The 21175-nt window shown below is 54.4% G+C and overlaps 1 protein-coding gene across 2 annotated transcripts in view; it reads right to left on the bottom strand.

Moving 5' to 3' along the window:
• Positions 1-21175, bottom strand: part of DRD2 (dopamine receptor D2) — a 70775-nt gene that overhangs the window by 11107 nt on the left and 38493 nt on the right. Inside the window, exons 2-7 of one of the 2 annotated variants that reach the window (XM_082411142.1) lie at positions 10660-10975; positions 5547-5656; positions 4347-4483; positions 2993-3183; positions 2001-2087; positions 77-404 (exon numbers count right to left, since the gene is read on the bottom strand). In XM_082411142.1, coding sequence (XP_082267268.1) covers positions 77-404; positions 2001-2087; positions 2993-3183; positions 4347-4483; positions 5547-5656; positions 10660-10944 — 1138 coding nt within the window. In that variant the 5' untranslated portion in view covers positions 10945-10975. Of the gene's footprint in view, positions 1-76; positions 446-1996; positions 2088-2992; positions 3184-4346; positions 4484-5546; positions 5657-10659; positions 12325-21175 lie in introns of those variants that run through there. The other variant, XM_082411143.1, reaches the window with a different exon arrangement.

The following is a 21175-nucleotide window of genomic DNA, read 5'->3' as shown; positions in this document are numbered from 1 at the left end:
GAGCAATGGTAAGTAATGGGACCTACAGTGATGGGCCCATTTCTCAGCCGGGGTCCAGCAGCTAGGGCCGACTCACCGAGAACAATGGCGAGCATCTGGGTGGCTTTCTTCTCCTTTTGCTGGGAGAGCTTCCTGCGGCTCATGGTCTTGAGAGAGGTCCGGGTTTTGCCATTGGGCATGGACTGGATCTCAAAGATCTTGGCAATCTTGGGGTGGTCTTTGGCATGTCCGTTCTTCTGTGGTTTGGCAGGGCTGTCAGGTGTGCTGTGGAGGCCGTGGTGGGATGCGTTGGGGAGGGTCAGCTGGTGGTGGCTGGGCGCGATGGGGCTGTACCGGGTCCTCTCGGGCGGGCTGGTGCTGGAGAGCATCTCCATTTCCAGTTCCTGGGCTCGGCGGGCAGCCTCCTGCACAGAGGCAGAGAGCTCTGGGTAGAGCCAGGCAAGTTCTCAGCCATCAGCCACCCAGCCTCACCCAGCCCCTCTGGCCTCACCTGGCCTCACCCAGCCCCATCCAGCCCTTCATTATCCCTCTACGGAGACTCCTACAAGCACCACAGGGTCACTCTGCCAGAGAGGCAAGGGGGAAGATCATTGGGAGGCAGGGACTGTCTGGGTGCAAGACCCAGGGCCCAAGGCAGTCCCCGCCTGCCAGGTCACCCCTGGCCCCCTTCGCAGAGCAATCCTCAGGCAGCCTCAGCGACCCCACCACCATTCTATGGGGGCTTTGTACCTAGGCACTTCTCTATTATGAGCTAACACTCGCTGAGTGCCAGCTGAGTGCCAGGCGCCAGCTGGCTGCCGGGAATAAGTTACTGATTGGCGTTCAGTGCCTGCCTCCAGGACCTCATGTTCTAACTGCACGAGGGCAGCCCTGTTCTTCCTGCCAGGCTGAAACAGGGGCTGTCAGGCTGACCCGAGGCACCTGTACCAGCACTCACAGGTGAGCTCCATTTCTCCTGGTAGACGGATGCAGGGGCCGAAGGGTGGACCCCTGGGTCCCCACATCTTCCTGGCTGGGCTGATCTTGAGGGCCCTGGCCTCAGGTCCCTCCTCATGCTCCCTTATTCCAGGCCTTAGGGTCTCAGCCTGAGCTTCTGAAACACAGCCTCACTGTGTGCCCAGGTGCCCCAATCCTGAGTCCCTGTCTCGGCCTCTATCTCAAACGGTTGCTTGGAGTTCTGCCCTTGCAGGTGAACAGGGAATGTTCAAGTGAAGAGCAGGGGCCCTGCTTCCTGAAAACACCTGACCTGGACTTGGCGTGCAGCTCTCTGTGGATTCCCTGGCCCATCCTCTTCTCACCCCAGGGGATGGGACATCTGCTGCTTGGACCCTAGTGCTACTCTCACTGAGCAGACCCTGGGGTCTGCTGGGATTCTGCATCTCTGGGCTCTCCTTACACGCTGCACTTCACCGGGAGCCCCATGCCGCTCTGCTCCCTCCTCCCCCAGCAGCCAGCCTCCAGCCCCAGAACCTGCCTGTCTGTAAGGCGGCGTATGCAAGTAGAAAGAACACGGGCATGGATTTCAGAGAGTCACTTAGGTGTGGACTCGACTACTCACTCTCTCACTAGCTGTTTGGCCTGGGTGAGTTACCTAACCTCTCTGAGCGCCTCTTTCTCTTCTGTAAAGCGAAGACCCATAAGATCAAGAACACTTACCTCTCAGGGTCGCCGTGAAGATTTGATGAGATACTAGGGAGATGGTAGGTGCTCAGTTAATGGTCATAGCCATTATTATTATTGTTACTGTTACATGGCCAAGTCCTTTCTCCCAGCCATCTCCTTGGGCTACGGGTCCCTCTCTGTGCCTTGCAGAATTGAGCTGTCTTGCTCCATGCCTGCTTACGAGTGTGTGTGGTAAGCCTGGCCTCAGCTGAAACAAAGTGGGGGATCCTGGGAGGTGCTTATCCCTTTGACCAGCTGGTGAGGTCTTTGAGAATCATGGCAGGTGCATTTCCCTAGAGGCAGAGACCAGGGTCCAGGTCCCTGACCGGGACACTTACCACTCTCCGCCTGTTCACAGGGAAACTCCCATTAGACTTCATGATAACGGTGCAGAGTTTCATGTCCTCAGGGTGAGTGCAGTTGCCCTGTGGAGTGAGCCAGCACATGGGTCATGACGGGGAGGGGGCTGGTGACAGAATCCCAATGCAGGGTAGTCAGACTGGGCACACGAACTCAGAGAAGGGCAGACATTAGGAGGGTGGGGGCCTGAGGAGGCAATCGAGGCAAGGGTGAGGTTCGGTACTGTGATGGGAAGAGGTGGGCAGGATGAGGGACAACAGGGCCCTGACTTTTATGTGGCACCTGCTAAGGATCTGGCACCCTACTAGGCATGCTCAGTCCCTCTCACACCGAATCCTCAAGACCACCCTGTGAGATCTGTATTTTGATTCACGTTTAACAGATGAGGAAACAGGCTCAGAGAAGTTAAGCAACTTGCCCAAGGTCACTCAGCAAAAAACTGGTGGTGCCAGGATTTGAACCTGATGTGTCTAAGCCCAAAGCTCTTGTTCCTCCTGTGCCCACATACTGTCTTCCTCAGGGAGGGCTGAGCAGAGGGAAGAAGTCACAAGACACAAGTATGGAAAAGAAAGAGAGGCAGAGGAGGGAAGTAGGCGAGAGCAGGTGAGGTAGAAGGAGGTTTGAACAGAAGAGGACAGAGCATGGGAGATAAAGGAGGTGGTATGGAGACCTCAGAGGGACAGAAAGGGAGGCAGAAGGGCCAGAGTGAGGAAAGGAGAAAGGGAGGACAGCAGAGACGTGGAGTTCCAGGAGCTGCTGGGTTCAGACACTGGTCTCCATGCAAAGTCCTCTCCTCTCAGGTGGTCTCCGCCCCCTCCCCACCTCCGCCCCCTGGAGATTCAAGTCGCCCACTGAGGTCCCAGCCTTTGAAATCTGCCGGCGCCCAGCTTCTCGGAGCTCCTCCAGCCTGGACCCCATGCACCCCCGGGTCACGGTTAGGCAGGGGCATGGGGGGAGGGGATCTCGGGACCTTGAGCGGGGCCTTCAGGTTGGCCCTGAAAGCCCTGCTGCTGCGCTTAGTGTTGACCCGCTTGCGCCGCCTTCGGAGGACGATGTAGATCTTGATGTAGACCAGCAGGGTAACGAGGAAGGGCACGTAGAAGGAGACGATGGAGGAGTAGACCACGAAGGCGGGGTTGGCGATGATGCATTCGTTCTGGTCTGGGGGGAGGAGAGCCCCAGGTGGGTGTGTCGGCCGGCCCCCCGGGCCACAGTGCCTTCCCAGTTACCGAGAATATGACTAGACGCCTAAGGCGGCCTGGAAACGTTAGATGTAAATAAACGTGCAGCATAAATCAGAGTATTAAAAACAACCATGAGCAAAAAGCTAAGCTGTGATGACTGTTTCCAAGTGTTTCCATTAATATCCCCTTGTTACTTCCTCATTAGTTTTGTCATCCATGAGAACACAAGTGGCGCCATGGTGTTGGGGAAAAAATGATGGAAGAAAATGATAGAAGCAGAGTAACCTGTTATGTTAGCCTTTCCTGTGTATTGGTGGGAGGTCTGACACCTTTTAATTTTAGGGACAAGATGACTTGGTCCTCTTTGCTGAACTCAGCTGTGTTCCAATGTCTTTCCAAGTTCCCTTCCAGATCTAGCAGATGTCTATCCTCTCTCCCAGGGCCTTTACAGATTAATCCAAGCACGTTTAGCCCTATTCCTGCTTCTTGGAATTCCCATGACACTTAGATCTTGAACCGCATGCTTTCAAGGCTTCCTTGTGTCCTGTCCAGTGATGGTCTCTGGAGGCACACCGGTGTCATCTATCTCCCTGACGGTCGCTGTGCCTCTTCTGTCGGAGGCGCTCCTGACTGCCTTGCACAGGACACAGTCACAGTGAGCTAGCCTCCTACTTGTTTCTACCTTTCCTGCTCCAGGTGGCTCAGGCCTGGCCTGGGTTTGGCCAGCCCGGAGGCTTCAGCTTCATTACACAAACACTATTATCAGGGGTGATGGAGGCCCAGCAGCCTCCTACCCTGTGTGCACACACACAGACAGGCACACACATGCATTTTGCAAGGCTGTCTGGTCTGCTTCAATTCAAACAAAGTTGAAAATGGCCAGGCATCCTCCTGAAGCATTATCCCCACTCCTCACCCAACTCCCTTGTGCCCCAGGCCATTGTTCCTCTCTGACGTTACCAGGTACAACTCGGAGTCGGGCTTGGCCCAGGAGACTCAGCCTGGCCTCAGTCCGAGGTGGCGAACAGGCTCCTGATGGGTCACCACCCATGTCCGAACCAGGGTTCAGCTCCCTCAACGTCCTGCACAGGGCCAGGGCTGGGGCCAGCTGAGCCCCAGGCAACCAGAGGCAGGACTCACCTGTGTTGTTGAGTCCGAAGAGCAGCGGGCAGGAGATGGTGAAGGACAGGACCCAGACGATGGAGATCATGACAGTGACTCGGCGCTTGGAGCTGTAGCGCGTGTTGTAGAGCATGGGCATGGCCACGGCTGTGTACCTGTGAGGGCGCGGGGCGGGAACCTTGAGTCTGGGGTGCAGGCCCAGGGACCATTCACTCACTCCACAACATTGGCACAACAGAGACACCCCACTTTGGGAGGATGGAAAGTTGGTCCACCTCCTGTTTACTCTAAATCGACCCTCTCCTGCCCCAAACTCAGACAGCAAGGACAGTTGGTGACTGCTAATCAAGTGTTTAATGACTGACCGGCTACCATTCAATCCTGGACCATATCTGCCACTCCAGTCTCCCTGCTTGGATTTTAGGCTTTTCGAGGGGCCATGGCCTGGGTCTTTGCACCTTTGAAACTGTATCCCCTGCACCTGTGCTGGGCCCATGGCGGGTAGAAGTGTTTGTTGATAGATTGGTAGCCAGGACCCTCAGAGCAAGGGTTAGGTCTCATTCAGCAGAAAATAATAACAATGGTAATTGTTTATGATGCCACACGTTGCCCTACCCAGCGCTTCTGAGACATTAGTTCCATTCATCTTCCAAGAATCCGGCAAAGGGTGTAGAGCCAGGGCCTCTGGGAGCCCATGTGGCCCATGTGTGCAAATTAGTAAAAGGCTCTGGGGATAGAGCTTAGCAAGGTGGGCAGAACCTGGGCCCCCTTGGCCTTGTGCCCTGTGCTGGGCGCAAAATGCACAATCAGATACTAGACCCGCATGTGGGCAGGTGCCATCATGCTTGGTTTCTAGACAATGAAACTAGGGTTCTGAAAACATCCACAATCTGCCCAAGGTCACATAAGTAAGAAGTGATAGGGCTAGGGCTTCAGTCAGGTCAGGAGCTTTCTCCTCTATGCCTGTCCCTGTCTGGGTGTTCTTGGTAGCATTACTGTCTATAGACAGTCTCCCTTTAAGGGGTCTGTCCTCTCCCACACACGTGCACACACTCACGCGTGCACGCGCACATGCACACATGCACACACAAACACGTGGGCTCACAGGCACACAGCCAGCGGTATAGCATCATGGACAGAGCCTGACCCTGCAGAAGAGGCGGGGCAGCCCAAGAGGTGAATGGTCTAGCTCACCTCTCCCATCCTGGCTGGGCTCACCTGTCGATGCTGATGGCACACAGGTTCAGGATGCTTGCTGTGCACATCATGACATCCAGAGTGACAAAGATGTCACAGTGAATCCTGCTGAATTTCCACTCGCCCACCACCTAGGACAAAGCAACATGATGGGTGGATAGTAGAGGAGATTGGCTCAGACACTATACCTCGGTGTCCCGGGGCAGATCGGGCCATGGGCTCCGTGGGGGTCTCGTGGGGCTCTGGCCGAGGGAGGAGAGGGGCAGCCATGGGGAGCTGTACCCACGGGTGTCTGAGGCCCTTGCCCCGGCCCCTTCTCCTCCTAGACACATAAGGCCACTTTGCGCCAAGAAGTTTGTTAGAAGAAAGATGATCAACTTACTCAAGGGCCTCAGCTTTGAACCCTCACCTGTAAAACGTTTGTGTGAACACCTTGCGATCCTCATGTTACCAGTGAGGAAACTGAACCTCAGAAAAGTGCAGTGACTCGCCTAAGGCCTTTCAGCTCAGCTTCTGCCCTGCCCTGGCCCAGGTTTCTAGGGGAGCCGGGCTGCTCCTTGGTGTATGGCACAGAGTTGGGACCCAGCAAGTGTCTGTTAAGAACAATAGTGAAGACGGTGACTATGAAGCAGTGAAGACATTTCTGCTCCTCGTTGCACTTAGAGAGTAAGAGAAGGGAAGCCCGGGCTAGAGCTTTCAGAAAAGCAGGACGGGCCGGGGAAGGTGTGTAACGACACATCCCTGGTTCAGTGTAAAATGAGGAGTCCAGCTCACGGGAAGAGCGTTTTGCACTCCTCTTCCTCCCCGACAGACACACACATTCATACCCCCCCCATGCACACCCACACCCCGACACCTCCCATTTACACACACAGGCACACACACTCACACAGCAGGCTGGCCCTGGCAGCCGTGGAAGGTTGCAGCAGGCCCCATCCCTGAGGACAGAGTCAGGACAGAGAGACACAACTTGCACTACTACCTATTGGAGAAAAGAGGAGCAGGAAATCCCCCTCCCAGTGACGGGAGCAGAGCAGTACCCACTCTGTGGGGCACAGCAGGGCAGCAGGGCTAATTATAATGCTCACTCTCAGCCCTGTCCTCTTAGCTGCTCTCAGGCATAAAACCAATTGCTGGCATTTAAGCACAGTGATGGAGGAAACTGCAGCTTTTCCCAGAAGACAGGAAACCTCTCGTGTTGCCACGCTGGCCAGGTGGGCAGGAGCTGGATATCCGGGGGCCAGGGAGGTGGGCATAGGTGGAAAGGGATAGACGGGGCTTCCCTGGCATCAACAGAGTCTACCTTTAAGACACTACTGGGAGGGTCCCAGGCCCACGTGGTCTGTGCTCTACCTTGGCACCCTCCTAGGACTAGTATTTCCAAACTGCTCTCATTCCCCTGGGGATCTAGGTCTGCGATATCAGGGCTGTCTTCTCCATCCTCCCTGCTCCCTTCCGTCCTCCCTGCCTTCTTTTCTACAGACACTTATTGGACAACTAACTATGCGTCTGGCTCTGTCCTAGACTCTGGGGCACCGTGGTGAACAATCCTGACACAGTCTTCAGGGAGCTCTCAATCCCTGCCCCCCAAAAGCCTTCCTGGAGGACAGAAGAAGGCGGGGCTTCCTCCGAGTTACCAGGAGCAGCTGCTCTAGAACGCAGTTAGGGGCTTCTGAATCAAAGGCTCAAGAAAGTGTGTTGATAGCCACTGTTTATAGAGCATCTCCTGTGGGCACATACTTTATCTCATTTATTGTACAAGAGGGGATTGCTTACGCCCATTCCTGGATGAGGGAATGAAAATCAGGAGAACACCCAGCTAGTATGCAGCAGGGCTGGAATTTCAAGCAAGCTCTTTGGGCAGCACATCCTATGCTCTCTCCTGAGCTGCCTTGGAAGGGACAATCTAGCTTGTCAAAAGAGGAGATGATTATGTAAAAAGTACTAGATAAACACCAAGTGGGAAAGGAGAGATTGTAACTGCAAGGGTAGACTAACTTGGGGTCAAGGAGAAAAAGGACTTGCCCAAGATCACCTGGTAATGTAGTAACAGGGGGAGCACCATCCCCCAGGTATACTAGCCCCACTCCAGGGCTGTTTCCTCCGCACCTTTGGACAACATTCCTCAATATCCTTGAACAGAATGAGACCTGTGGGATGGGCCTCAAGCTGCCTTGGCTAAATCCTAACAATGACTTGTACACATGTGTCAGGCACGGTTCCCAACATTTTACACTCATTTCTATGGAATGTGACAGCAAACCTCAGAGGCCACCGCTCCTCGAAACCTCCAGCCAGCTACGCCCCTGTCCCTACAGCCCACTCTGGGGCTTTGCATACTTTTTTCTCTGCCTGGAGTGCAAGTGCCTTGCTCTTCTCCTGGATAATTCTTCTGAAAGCATCACTTCTGCCTGTGAGCCTTCCCCAACGCCTCCAGGCCTGGTCCTGTGCCCCGCGCCCCGTCGTGCTCCCACATCTCCTGTGGAGGCTGCTCCCTTGTCATCTCCATTGGGCTGCACTATAATGGCCCTGCCAAGGCCTTAGAGCCCGGCCCTAGGAACGGGGCAGGATGCAGATGTGCTCATACCTGTTGACTGAGTGAGTCAAGAACGGGGATCTGAGTCTGCCCACTTTCTCAATTGCATCTGCTCTTCTGGAAAAGGCACGAGGCAAAGCCTCCCCTCAACGGCTTGTGAGGCCAAAATGGCCTATGCAGACAAGCAGGCCCTGGCTCTCTTCTCTCGGTTTCTCCAGGTGGAAAGCGGTAGGGTCAGGAACTGAACCTGGTTCTCTCACTCCAAAACCAGCGTGCTTCCCATATTCTGAGCAGAATAAATGATGCACATCCAGCCCCACCTAGCCGGATGCCAACACGGCAGGCTATCAGAGGCATTTAACATCCGTGGAAATGGAACAGGCTGGAAAATTCTGGAAAATGAGAGTGTCTCTGGAGAGGGTACAGTATATGGTTGGGAGGATACTTTAACAGGATGTTGGGATAGGGTGATACTCCACTTGGGACATTCTCTAGGGACAATAAGTACCCGAGACAATGTCGCAGGGCCCACTGTCCAGCTCTTGTTTGATGGGAGAGTTTGAGCACTGCCCTCTGAGATGCCATTCTTCACCCTCCCCTGAAACACTGAGCTTCACCTTTAAAATAATGTGAACAGGTATGTTTAAAATATGTGTGTCGAGAACCTATAGATTCCTAGGAGCCCTAAAGCACAGATGTGGCTCTCCCTTAGAGGGTCTGGGTAGAGGTGGTGGGTCTGGAAGCCCCAGATCCCACGCCCAGAGTCCTGGGCAGAGCAAGTCTCCCTCTGCAAGAGGGCACCTCTTTGCCTGGGCATGGGGAGGGTCCTTCAATGTGCAGAGGTGTGGCTATCTATCAGCATCTTCATCTTCATCACCGTTGTCATGACTACTTTTACATGGTGCTTACTATATGCCTGCTGCCATTCTAAGCACTTCTCATATATTAACGCATGTGATTCTCAAACAATGCTATGACATAAGCACTGTGATTATCTTCATTTCTAGATGAGGAAACCAGGCACGGAGAGGTTATTTGCTTGACCAGATACCCATCATTTTTTACCTGATGGTCTGCGGCCTGGGAAACTCCTTTTCAAGGGAGCAGGAGGGGAACAAGTGTAAGAATCAAGAAGGGGTTCCTCAGGGAGAAGCCCTCAGACGGGATGTGGGATGGACATAGTCTAGGCGTCCCCACAAACGTGGAGTCATGGAATAATTGGACGGCTGGCCGGTGGCGCCTGTATGCTTTTAGGTTGTATTGTATCTATCGTTTGTTTCTTGTTGGTTGTCTCTTAACATTCTAGTCATTTTGAAAGTTCCAGCCTGTCTGAGCCGTGCCAAAGGAAACCAAGGGAGTGATGGCCCAGAGCTCCATGTGGGCCAGTGTGGTAGTGACAACAGGAGCTCCTGGGGATGTGGAGACCGTAAGACCAGCCTCTCCTCCCCATCTCCGCTTCTTCTCCTACATGTCTCCTCTGCTCAAACCTACAAAGGTTTCGTGTTTTCTTTGAAAGGTGGAAGCCTTCCCTCCCAGGCAGGGGGCTTGTCTCTACGGCACAGGTAAATTCCCCTCTTGCCCGGGGTGGGGAGGTAACAGCTCAGAGATCTTAGTGATCTTGGCATTGGCTTTTTGCTGAATGCCTGGTCAGCTTCCCTTGAATCCAGACTCCACCCCAGAACCCAGGGCAGAGAAAGGGGCAGGATCAAGCCTGTGCCCACCAGATCCCCCAGGCCCTCCCTCATCTGCCTGCCAGCCCTGGAAAGTGTCTCCTGGAGGTGGGTCCCCACTTCAGGACTTCTCAGTGATTTCTCCCTCTGCTGTGTGATCCAGGTAAAGACGGGCAACTTCTCAAAGCTTCTGTTTCCTCTTCCTTAAAGTGAGAAGAATGATATCCACTCAGAATCAGCACGAGTATTTGCTGAGTATGTTTCTGTGGAACTCCCGGCAGCGCCTGGCCCACAGCAGGGGCTGCCTACTCACTATTCCGGGCTCAGGGCCGGGCTCTGTTCCCGGCCGAGCAATGCGTCACCATGCGGTCCTTCCCAAGGAAAGGGGGTACAGCACAGTTCACAGCGGCCTTGACCTGGAGGTCCCAGACACAGGCTAGGACACACAGAGGAGCGGGGAGGGCAGCGGGGAGACGGGGGAGTGGCAGCCCACATTCTGAAGTGGGGAGAGAAGGATGAAGATTTCAGGCCTGGGAGCACAAGCCACTGCCATCCTCAGGGATCCTTGTCGATGACTCCCATGCTCAGCACGACCTAATGAACCAACCCTGGGGCCCGAATTCCAGCCACTGTGTGAGGCTGGAGAAGTCACCTAACTTCTCTGACCGTCTGGCTCACCATCCAGAAGATGCCGCGAGGGCTCGGTGGGGAGATGCTGTATGTGAAGGACCGATGCGAGGCCTGGCACTTACTAAGCGCCTTACAACTGGTAGTCGGGATTGTTAAGGAGACGATCTACCCATTTTGTAACACTGAGCCCAGAGTGGAGGAAGGACCCACCTGAGAAGGCGCACTCTTGGAGGGAGCCAGTGAGGAGGCTGGGCTCTCCCGGGGAAGGCGCCCGAGCACTGCAGGGGCCCAGACCTACCTCCAGGTAGACCACCCAGGGCATGACGAGCGTGGCCACCAGGAGGTCGGCCACAGCGAGGCTGACGATCAGGTAGTTGGTGGTGGTCTGCAGCGCCTTCTCGCGGGACACGGCCATGCACACCAGCACGTTGCCGAAGACGATGACGAAGATGAGGAGGGTAAGCAGCATGGCGTAGTAGTTGTAGTGGGGCCTGTCGGCTTTCCCTTCGGACCCGTTGAAGGGCCGGCTCCAGTTCCGGCTCTCCAGATCGTCATCGTACCAGGACAGGTTCAGCGGATCCATGGGAGCAGCGGGGCCACTGGGTAGCCAGGCTCTGGCCAGGAGAAACGGACACAGGGAGTAAGCAGGAGGGCCTCCCAAAGCATGCGGCCACCCACAGAGGGCTCCGGGGCTAAAACCTACCACGGGAGGTTAAAATAGAATTCTCCAGCCTCAGGATTTAAGGTTTGCATCCCCCAATTTTTTTAAAACATGGGGGCCTGCTGCCACTCTTCTGCTAGCAAGTTCTTACAGATGGTAAAACAAATGAGAAAGTACAATTTTTTAACTATAATAAAATAAATGATCTTGAAAAGAGCTGATCATTCATTCACCCATTTATTCAACAAAAAATTAAGTGCATCCCATGCCCCACACAAGTTAGTGAGGAGTTCCAGCTTCTAGGGTAAGACTAGAAATATGCATTCATTCATTCTTAATTCTATAAATGTTTATTGAACATTGTTCTGTATAACGCTAGAAACATAGTCAGGAACAAAATATACATAGTTCTCCAGCTCACGTTCTAAAAGAAACAATAGCCAATGAACCAAGCAATTAAATCTATGGGTGGTAGGCGCTCGGAAACAGAATGGGGAGAGAGACACAACCTAGTTTAGGGATTCAAAGAAGGCTTTCCTGAGGAAGGGATGTTCAACAGACACCTACAGGATGTAGTCAGGTTGGGGCTTCCCTGGTGGCGCAGTGGTTGAGAATCTGCCTGCCAATGCAGGGGACACGGGTTTGATCCCTGGTCTGGGAAGATCCCACATGCCGCGGAGCAACTAGGCCCGTGAGCCACAGCTACTGAGCCTGCGCGTCTGGAGCATGTGCTCCGCAACAAGAGAGGCCGCGATAGTGAGAGGCTCGCACATCACGATGAAGAGTGGCCCCCACTTGCTGCAACTAGAGAAAGCCCTCGCACAGAAACGAAGACCCAACACAGCCATAAATAAATAAATAAATAAATAAATAAATAAATAAAATTTAAAAAAAGAAAGAAATACCTGAAGGATGTAGTCAGGTAAAGAGTTGGGAGCCAGGGGAAGGGTCCAAATATAGGAAGCAGGTAAGCAAATTTCAGAGCTGGAGAGTAGGTGCCATGTTGGAGGGCTGGCGGGAGATTCGGGACAGCTGGAGCACAGAGGGCCTTGCAATTCACTCTAGGAGGTTAGACTTGACCCTAAGGGCAGCAGGAGCCACATGATCAGATGTGCCTTTCAGAGAGAAGGGTCTGACTGCTGCGTAGAGAACGGAAGTGTGGCACGCAGTGGGGTGGCAGGACCAGCTGCAGGAACCCAAGGAAGAACTAATGAGTTTCTGTATTTGTGCACTGAGAGCCCTGAGGAATGGCTGTCTCATCTCCAGGGGGAAACACTTCCTGAAGGAGGCGTCAGCAGAGATGAAGTAGAAGCAGGAGTTAACCGGGCAACTGAGTGCAGGGGAGATGTTCCAGCCAGAGAGAACACAACATGGTCCCAAACAGCAAATAATTCTGTTTGGCTAAAAATGCAGGGCATGATGGTGAAGCTGGGGAAAATTAAACTGGAGGGCTGTTCATGGGCCAGAACGGGTCTTGTAAGCTTGGAGCCCCTGAAAGCCTGGGTGCAGAGGAATGACTTCCATTGGATTGCTGCTTTGCACAGGTCGCTGGCTGTGCAGTGCAGAGGGGATGTCAGCGGGCAGTGAGGTCGTGACTGTAATTCAGGTGAGATGGTGATCGTCTGAATGAAGGCACGGGAATGAGCATGGAGAGGCGTGTTCAGAGTCACTAGCTAACTTGGAAGTCAGTTTCATGGAATTTGGTCATTGGACAGATGTGGCGTGGGAGAGGGGAGGGGGCAAGCAGGGAGAGAAAGGAGACGAGGATAACTCCAGATTTCTGTGCTGCGCTCTTGGAGGTTTGGTGATCCTGCTCACTGAGAAAAGAAAGCAGAGGGGCTCAGAGGCAGTGGGCATTGATGAGCTTGACAGCCTGTGCTTCGGTTGTGATTGAAACACAATGCACATATAATATAGCTGGCTTTCCTGCTAACAAAAGTGTTCCTACTTCACACAATGGAACTAAATGATCAGTATTTCAAGGCATTCCACACAAAGCCCCACGACTTCCAGGTGCTTCGCTACCCAAATGGATTTGAAATCCAGCAATTTATGCCATTCGATTTGAACATGGTACCATGCCCAAATCAGGGAGGAGGGCACACCAGCCACAATGGGTCAGAGGGGACGCCGGAGAAGGGTCTGCCCACCTCTACACCCTCATCCCCCTGACATATCTGCTCCGCCAGCTCTCAGCAGAGGAGTACAGATGATGTCCAACCCAGCACCACCACTCCGGAGCCCCTTAGAGAAAACAAAATGCCTAATTCCATGTGGGGTGACATGGAATGCCACCACGCAACAAGTCTTCCAGTTCCACGGTAGTGAAGCACTATGTCATACTGATGCTGCACTGGGCAAAGCCCGCTGGTACCTTTTCCCATTTGGAGCACACAGAGGGAGACCTGCATGTATGTACTGATCAGGCAGCAGGGGCTGATCCTGCCATTCATTTGCTCAATCAGCGTCTATTGAGCTTGCTGGGCATAAAGCATCGCGCCATGCACAGTCAGGGGTCTGAAGACTCGGAGACACACTCCCCTCCCCCAAGATCCTGACTGTTCCTCTCTACCCCTCCTCCCACCTCTTTAGTCCCTCTCTGGGTAGGGCCAGGAGCATCTGATGGGGACCCTCAGCACCCTGTCTCCCCCACCCCACCCATTCTCCATGCCCAACCAGACTACCGTTTCTGCAGCAGAATCCTGACCCTGCCCTGTGATGACAGCTTCATCTGCTTGCAAAGGAGATGATAGTTTGCCAAGTTTTCTTCTTTTTTTTTTTGATATACTATCTCATTTATCCTCAAAATAACCTCAGGGGCTTGTAATTCTTATCTCCACTCTACAAATCAGGAAAGTGTCTGGAAAACTTCTTTTCCCTTGCCCCTACTGGTCAATCCCTACCCATCTTTCAAAGCAAGCCTTGCTCAGAATCCTCCTGCCCTGGAATCCATCCCAAGTCCTCCTGGCTGGACCATCTCCCATCTTCCTCAGGGCTCCCAAGGCATTGTCTCATGGTTCCGTTCTGGAACATTCCCCATTTGTGTGTCTGTTTTGTTCACTGGGGTGTAAACATTTCAAGGATTACACCGTGTCTTGCTCATGCCTCATCTTATTCGTGGAATAAACAAAAAAGCATACTCTCTTATTTTTCTCTTCCGACTCCTAATGCTGTGATTTGCAGGCAGTAAGTGTTTAACAGCTGTTTGCAGAATTGAATCAAAGGCTCTGTGAGTCCAACTGGGAAGAAAACCCCTCCACACTTGAAATGTAACTGTTAACATAACCCATCAGATCAACAAGTGACCAAAGAAAGATGCAGCCCAAGAATATCATGGGTGTTACATGTTGGTCCCCAGAAAGCAGACTGAGGAGGAGGGCAGCACACAGGAAATCTATTGGGGGTACAGGGATAGTCAGACACCAGAGAGCATGTGCGCATGGGCACAGCCACAGCGTTCATGGAAGGCTTCCTGGAGAGGGGAGAACTTCAACTGAGACTTACACTATGGGTACAGCTTCGATGGCAAATGTGAGCGTTGCTGGTTGGGGGCAGGGGAGGGGGTGGTGGTTGGTGGTTAGCACTTATTCCTCTGCGGTGCTCGTTACTCTGCAAAGCAAGTCTCACCAAGGCTGGAAAGGCCTCATGCATTTAATTGTCAAACTGAGCATTTATTCTCAATTGTTCTTGTTGCTTTTTGCTGATACAAATGTAATATAATTACATTGTAGAAAAAATGAGAAAATATGGAATATGCCTAAATACCTGTAGACTCTATTAACCAGAGCCCAGGGTGAGCTCCAGCTTCTCCTGTGTCCTTCCAAGTTGGGGCTGACACCTCTCACCCCCAGGGGCTGTCCGGCTAGCTCTCAGGCTGATCCAGGATTTGGGCATCAGCAAACCCACCCCCACAGATGGGGTACTACGGCATAAGAGACACTAGTATAACATAGGGGCTGAAGACCAAAACATCTGGGTTAAATCCCAACTCTAGCCTTACTAGCTCCGGGGTGTTGGCCAGATTATTTGGCCTTCCTGAGCCTCAGTTTTCCCATCTGCAAAATAGGGAGAGCAATTACTGTTGTGAGGATTAAGTAAGATTACGCATATGTGGCCGGCACAGGCGAACCCTCATGGAAAAACCAAACCAGGCTAAATAAACAAGCAATTAGACAACAAGCCTGAGGCTCCTAGAGATGAAGTGACAGGCGCTGTCCAAATGCAGCCCATCAGGGTCACAGGTCCTGCTGGGCTCCTCCTGTGACATCCTATTGCCTCCTACCGCTTATCCTTGAGAAGTCTGTAGATTTCTACAGGTCTAGACAAAGGGAGAAGGATTCCAAGATGCAGCAATCGAGCCCTTGGGAAGGAGTGAAGGAAAGAAAAGACGAAGTGTATTCCTGGGCCGTGGTTGCAGGATGAATCTGAGAGACCCTCGGGATGGGGTAGCAGCTGGCCTGGAAGAGTCATCTCTCCCAGGCCACCTGCTCTAACCAGAGACTGTAATACCAACTGCCATACTTCCTAGGCTTTAAGACAGAATTAAATGTAAGATGCACCATTGTCTTAGGTACCCCTAGGAAAGAAAAAATGCCATCTAACTCCGATACTGCTTTAAGATGGGGTTGATTGTGAAAATGCGTTCTGATTTCAGAGACATCAGAATGTTAGAGAGGATATGCATCTTAGAATGGATAAAAGATAGTGACCTCCTGGCATTTCTCTGCTGGCATTTTCTCAGGAGGCCTGAGAAAACCTGCTGGTCCCCAGGCTCCCCCTGTTCCAGCCCCAGCCCCTCCACTTTCCTTCTGCCCAGGGCTCCAAGGGGCATCAGTCAGAAGAAAGCACAAAGGAGAGGTCAGGCTGTGGTCTTTCTCACTCCAAGGGCACCCGAAGGACCCCTCAGATCCCTGCCCCTGCCCTGCACCTCAGACTTCTCCACCTGTGTCAGAGCCTGTGCCTGTCGGGGAAGGGGAGGGCTCCAGGTAAATCTGGCCTGGTCCCGGGTCTGGAGAAGCCAGGTGAGATCAGTGCCTACTCTGGGGCTCCTGTAGGTGGGAAATGCCACCCAACAGCTGGCACCCTGGATTTGCCAGGATGGTCCAAATTTCTTGATCTTTTTAAAAAAGGAGATTGGCTAAATGTATGACCCAAGGAGAATTATTCTTATAGTTAAAAGACCTCAGATAAATAAGATCACATACCATAGAAAAAATTTCTTTTGTGAGAACAAGCATTTTGATTTGGGATTATGAAAATATGATCAACTTGCTCACCAACCTCCACATGCCACCTCCACCTTCCTCCCAGGTGGCTCCTGCCTCGTGCGTAAAAGCTCCAAGTTGCAGTCCCCAGTCAATGTCATTTAGTGAGCTCCAAACACATGCAGAGTCACAGCCATTTCTAAGCTCTTAGGGGGTTAGCGACTGGGTCCTATCTCCTCGGAGAGGGATGGATGATCTGAGCCTGCTGCTGTGTCCCCGCAAGATTCATGTGAAGTCCTAACCCTCAATGTGCTGTTCTTTGGAGATGGGCCCTTTGGTCAGGAGGAGGTCATGAAGGTAGGGTCCTCACGATCGGATGACTGCCCTTATAAGCAGAGACACTAGAGAGCTTGACCTCTCTCTCTCGCTGCCATAGGAGCACACAGTGGGGAGCAGCCATGAGAGAGCCAGGAAGGGAGGGCTCCCCAGAACCTGACCGTCCCAGCACCCTGATCTCAGACTTCCAGCCTCCAGAACTATGAGAAAATAAATTTCTCTTGTTCAAGCCACCCAGTCTAGGCTGTTTGATGAAGGCAGCCTGAGCTGACAAAGACCCCTGCGGATGCAGGCCTCACTCACGGAGCGGCTGCCTCTCCCCCAGAGTACCATCCTCACCTTCCCTGGGCAGCAAAGGGGGGCAACTGCTGCTCCCCGCCCCAGCTCCGCCAGCAGAGGTTCCCAGATGAGGATCCAGGCATGCTCTGGGACCACCTAGGCTCTTCCTTCTCAGCTGCCCTGGCACGTGGGAAAGTGGAGGGAGCCGGAAGCACAGGGAAACTCCATCTGTGTGGGTGCCAGAAATCACCTGGGCCTCGTGTGTCTCCAGGACTCATTGCCCTGCCTCCACGCAGAAGGGCAAAGACCTACTGAAAGATCATCCGGAATCATCCACGCTGGTGGTCAGTAGCCCTCCATCAAGTTCTCCCTAATGGCCCGCCCAACTCTAGCCTGCTGTGACACCTGCCCTCTTCAGAGCCTACACAACAGAGCTCCCTCACGAGCTTTCTGGGATGATGGAGTTGTATGGGGTTATCGGGGCAAGTGGAGTGTGGGCCCAGGTGTGTCCAGCCCCCAGTGCCTCGCCATTACCCTACCTGCTTTCCAACTGTTAGCATTTTCTGTGTGTGCTCTAATTTGAAAACTAGCTAGCTCTCAAGTTGAGGAGTGCTGTGTGAGCCCAGACAACCACCTGGGGCTGAGCTGGCCCACCGAGGCGGCCCAGGCCAGCAGCCCACCGTGCTCAGACCAGCCACTGCACAGGGATTGGGGGATGAGGCAGATATTGCAGCTGGGAGGAGGGTGGCCAATCCCCAGCCTGTAAACAGAAACAGCTTTTCACAAGTGTGTTGGAAGAGAGAAACTCCTCTGGAGCTCACAGTTCAAGGCTGACACCCTGAACTGATATTTTCTCTTAGGAGGGACTTGGAGGCCGGTGCCTGGCCCCTAGCCGGGTGTGGTGGGGCGAAAAGGGTCAATCTGTTAGGGCACCTGGGACCCTGGAGGAGGGCTGGGTGGTCGGGAGGAGAGAGGAGAGGATTCCATTCTCTGGTTTTGACTCCATCCTCCAGCGAAACTCTGGGGCGCCGGCTGGGAGGAGGGGGGCAAGGAATGCTTGGTGCTGTATAAACTCAAGCAACCTGTTTCCCTGGTGCTGCCTCCCCCGAGAGGTTGGCATTTAAAGGAATCAAATTGTCTAATTAAAATTTAACAATCCCTTATCGGGCTCGATGGCGGGTGAGACACTGCTGTCTTAAACACATCATTTTTCCCTCTTTTCTGAGACTTGAAGCATTTCAATGAAAAAGAAGAGGGGGGGCAGGGGGAAGCGCTTCGCATTTGCATTTCAAAAGCAGCTTGCTGGATTTGGGTGGGAATTGGGAGTGAGGGGTAAGGGGCTCCTCCCCACGCCCTGGTGACTCAGGTCACCCTCTGCACCTCCAGACAAAGGTCCAGGCTGTGACTTGGGTCTGGGCCCTTCCCCAGCTCCTCAGGCCGCTCTGGGAAAGAAGGGTGGGAGGGGAAATGGTAGGGAGAAGCCCCGAGTTCCTTCTTTCTCCAAAGGAAAAAGAAGAGTCACCGAATGAGGCCTCACTTACTGAACCCAGGAGGGTGGCCTCAGCAGGGGGTTCCCAGAGCCCTGGGTCAGGCAGCCTCGAGAGCCTTCTGGGCCCAGACCTTGGGAAGGCTGGTGTGGTGGATGGACGGGCACAGTCACGTCTTACCTGGAAAGGCTAAGGAGCAGAAAGGCTGCCCAGCCAGGGGCTGGGAGGTGGGGAAGGATCTGTGGGAGGAGGGGTAGCAGGAGGAGTGGAGAGGAATGTTGGGGAGGAGAATAGGGGAGACTGAGCTGTGAGGCTAGGGTGGGCATCTTTCTCCTTGCCCTGAGCATCTTTCCTGGCATCCCGCACAGGGGAGCTGGGTGGTGAGGCGTGGGTCTGGCTCAGGCAGCAGCAGCTGGAAGAGATACCGGTTGCTTTTTTGCAGCTGTTGGCGTGGGACCCTCCGGGGCTCGGGCAAGGTCCAGCTCCCAAGAATTCCTAGGCTCCACGAGCTCAGGAATGAGACCCTCCCCGTGGCTGCCGCACCCACCCCTGGAACCTGAGTGCTGCTGTGGGCTGGGGACAGATCTGGACTGCTGTAAGAGACCTAGGCTAGTGGGGAAACCTCTACCTGTGGTGGCCTGGGGGGAAGGGAGTACACACACTGACGCCACCCCCAGGTGCCAGGCCTGGCGAGCCGCCCTGGTCCAGCCTGAAGCTCCACAGGGGCAGCTCAGCAGCAGAACTTAGGTTATCTCTGGCGAGAATTGCCCAGGTTTCCTTAGAAAGGGTGGAACAGCTCGGGTAAATCTCTCTCCCATTCTCTGGCTGTGTCTGGCTCCACCCAGCTGAAGCCAGGTTGGTGGGCACTGTCTCGAGGGCCGTCAGGGGAGTTAAACCGGGCCAGGCATCGCCTCCCACCTCACAGCAAACAGAAGCTACCCCGGGACGCCCGCCCATTCCACTTCCGGTCGACAGATCCACCCACGACCGGCAGAGGGACCACCTGCTCCCGCCCCTGGGCTTCCAGTGTCCTGACTCCCAGCAAGGCCCAGCCCTTCCGCCTGGGCTCAGGGCCCGTCCTGGCTGACCCCCTCCTCTTTCCCACCCTTCGGGACAGCCCCTCCCCATGGAAGGCTCCCTAATGCTCCAGCTCAGAGCCGTCCCCTTGCTCAAGGCTCTCCCAGCACACGTGCTCCATGGTGGCAGTGATCACAGGTGTAATTAAGTTGTTACTTGTCTATTTGTTTAGTGTCTGTGCTTCTCACCAAGCTGTGAGCTACACCAGTGTGCGGCTCACACCTGTCTTATCTTATCATGGGTTTCTCACCTCCCGGCAGGGCGCCTGGCAACGGTAGGTGCTCCATAAACGTCTGAGAGGCGTCCACAGGAGCCACTATCTCACTCCAGCGTAAAGGAGTCAGCTCCTAGGTCTTCTTCTACCCCGGTTGTTTTTTCTCCCCTGGGTCCTCCTCATGGGCTACCAGGAGCCTCCTCTGAGATCTCTCCCTGGCCCCCTGGGTCCCCGTCACGAGGTAGCTGGGCTTGGATGCCCCGCTTGTTGGGGCTCATCCGGGGAGCCGTCCACGTGGGCCATCCCTGAGCACAACACAGTGTGAACAGGCCTTGAAAGGAAAAGAGAACGCCCTGTGCGAAGGCGAGTGTAGGTATGTGGGGAAGTGGGTGGGAGATAACCTGAACTGTGTAGGAAAAGGAAGCACAGAGCGTGGTGGGGATGGCTCCTGGGCTGCAGGAAGGCCTGGGGACCCAGGGTTTCGCAGCGTCTAGACTAGCGCCCCTTGTGGGCGTGAAGCCGCAGCCGGCCATCCGAGCGCGGGCTAGCGGCTGGGAAGCCTTCCCAGGGGCACACTGGGCGCAGCTGAGACTCGGCCCGTCGAAGGGGCCGCAGGGGGCGGGGTGTCCCAGGCAGAGGCTCACACGGCTCCTCCCCCAGCTGTGGAAAGGGGGCCCTGAGTGAGAATTCGTCTGGGAGTAGGAGACCAGAGCGGAGGGTGAGCGGGCCTCCTCACCTCTGAGGCTTCAGCCCGGACGGCCCCTCTGCGGTTCTGCTTCTTCCCTGGGTGGCCAGTGTCCCTGGGTCTGGCCACGTGTCCCTAGGTATGCGAAGTGCTCAGAGAGGACTTCGGGGCCTCCTGGCCTCGCCCCGGGTCTCCCGGGGGCTGGGCCTGGGGTCCCTGAGTCTGCAGCAGAACAAGCAGCGCGTGCAGGAAGGGGTGTCTGCCTGACAGCCCCGTCCCTGTGGATTTCGATGGCTCCGTAAAAACGTCTCCTCACAAACTGTCAAAGTGTCACAAATTAATTAACTGGTAGCGGGAGTGACTCAGGGTGGGGAGGGGTAGGGAGTGTGGCTCCCGTACTGCTAAGTGGTGGGTGACGGCGGCACCGTTCTCTGCCTGCTCTGCCTCCTGACGAAGAATCCCGGGCGCTCAGCGCCGTGCAAGGGAAGGGGCAGAGCCGTGGGGCAGCTCACGTGCGGAGCAGCAAACGGCAGGTGCGAAGCAGGGTGGAGGGCGTGGGGCTAAGGACCCCCTCCCGAGGAAGGGCACACCGAGGGGAGGAAACGTCTAGAAACTGCTCAGGGAGTCTACAGTCAGAGCGGAGTCTACAGGCTGGCACAAATCCAGGGGGTCTATTTTCTTTTCTCTCTCTTTCCCTCCCTCCTCAATTTTCCCCCTCGGGGAAGAAAAGAATTGGGAAGTTGAGCTTGGTTTGCCCCGGGGCCTGGGCCAGGTCACAGGAGTCCAGGAGGCAGGCCCACTTAGCTGCCAGCCCTCCAGCAGGAGCCAGAGAGGAGGGAGGGCGGGGGCTCAGACCAGCCTCCTTGACCTT

The sequence above is a fragment of the Balaenoptera physalus genome (genome assembly GCF_965194825.1).
Source record: "Balaenoptera physalus genome assembly, chromosome: 10".
In the NCBI taxonomy this organism is placed as follows: domain Eukaryota; kingdom Metazoa; phylum Chordata; class Mammalia; order Artiodactyla; family Balaenopteridae; genus Balaenoptera; species Balaenoptera physalus.
The sequence above is the reverse complement of the archived record's forward strand: the minus strand, read 5'-3'. Positions and strand labels throughout refer to the sequence as shown.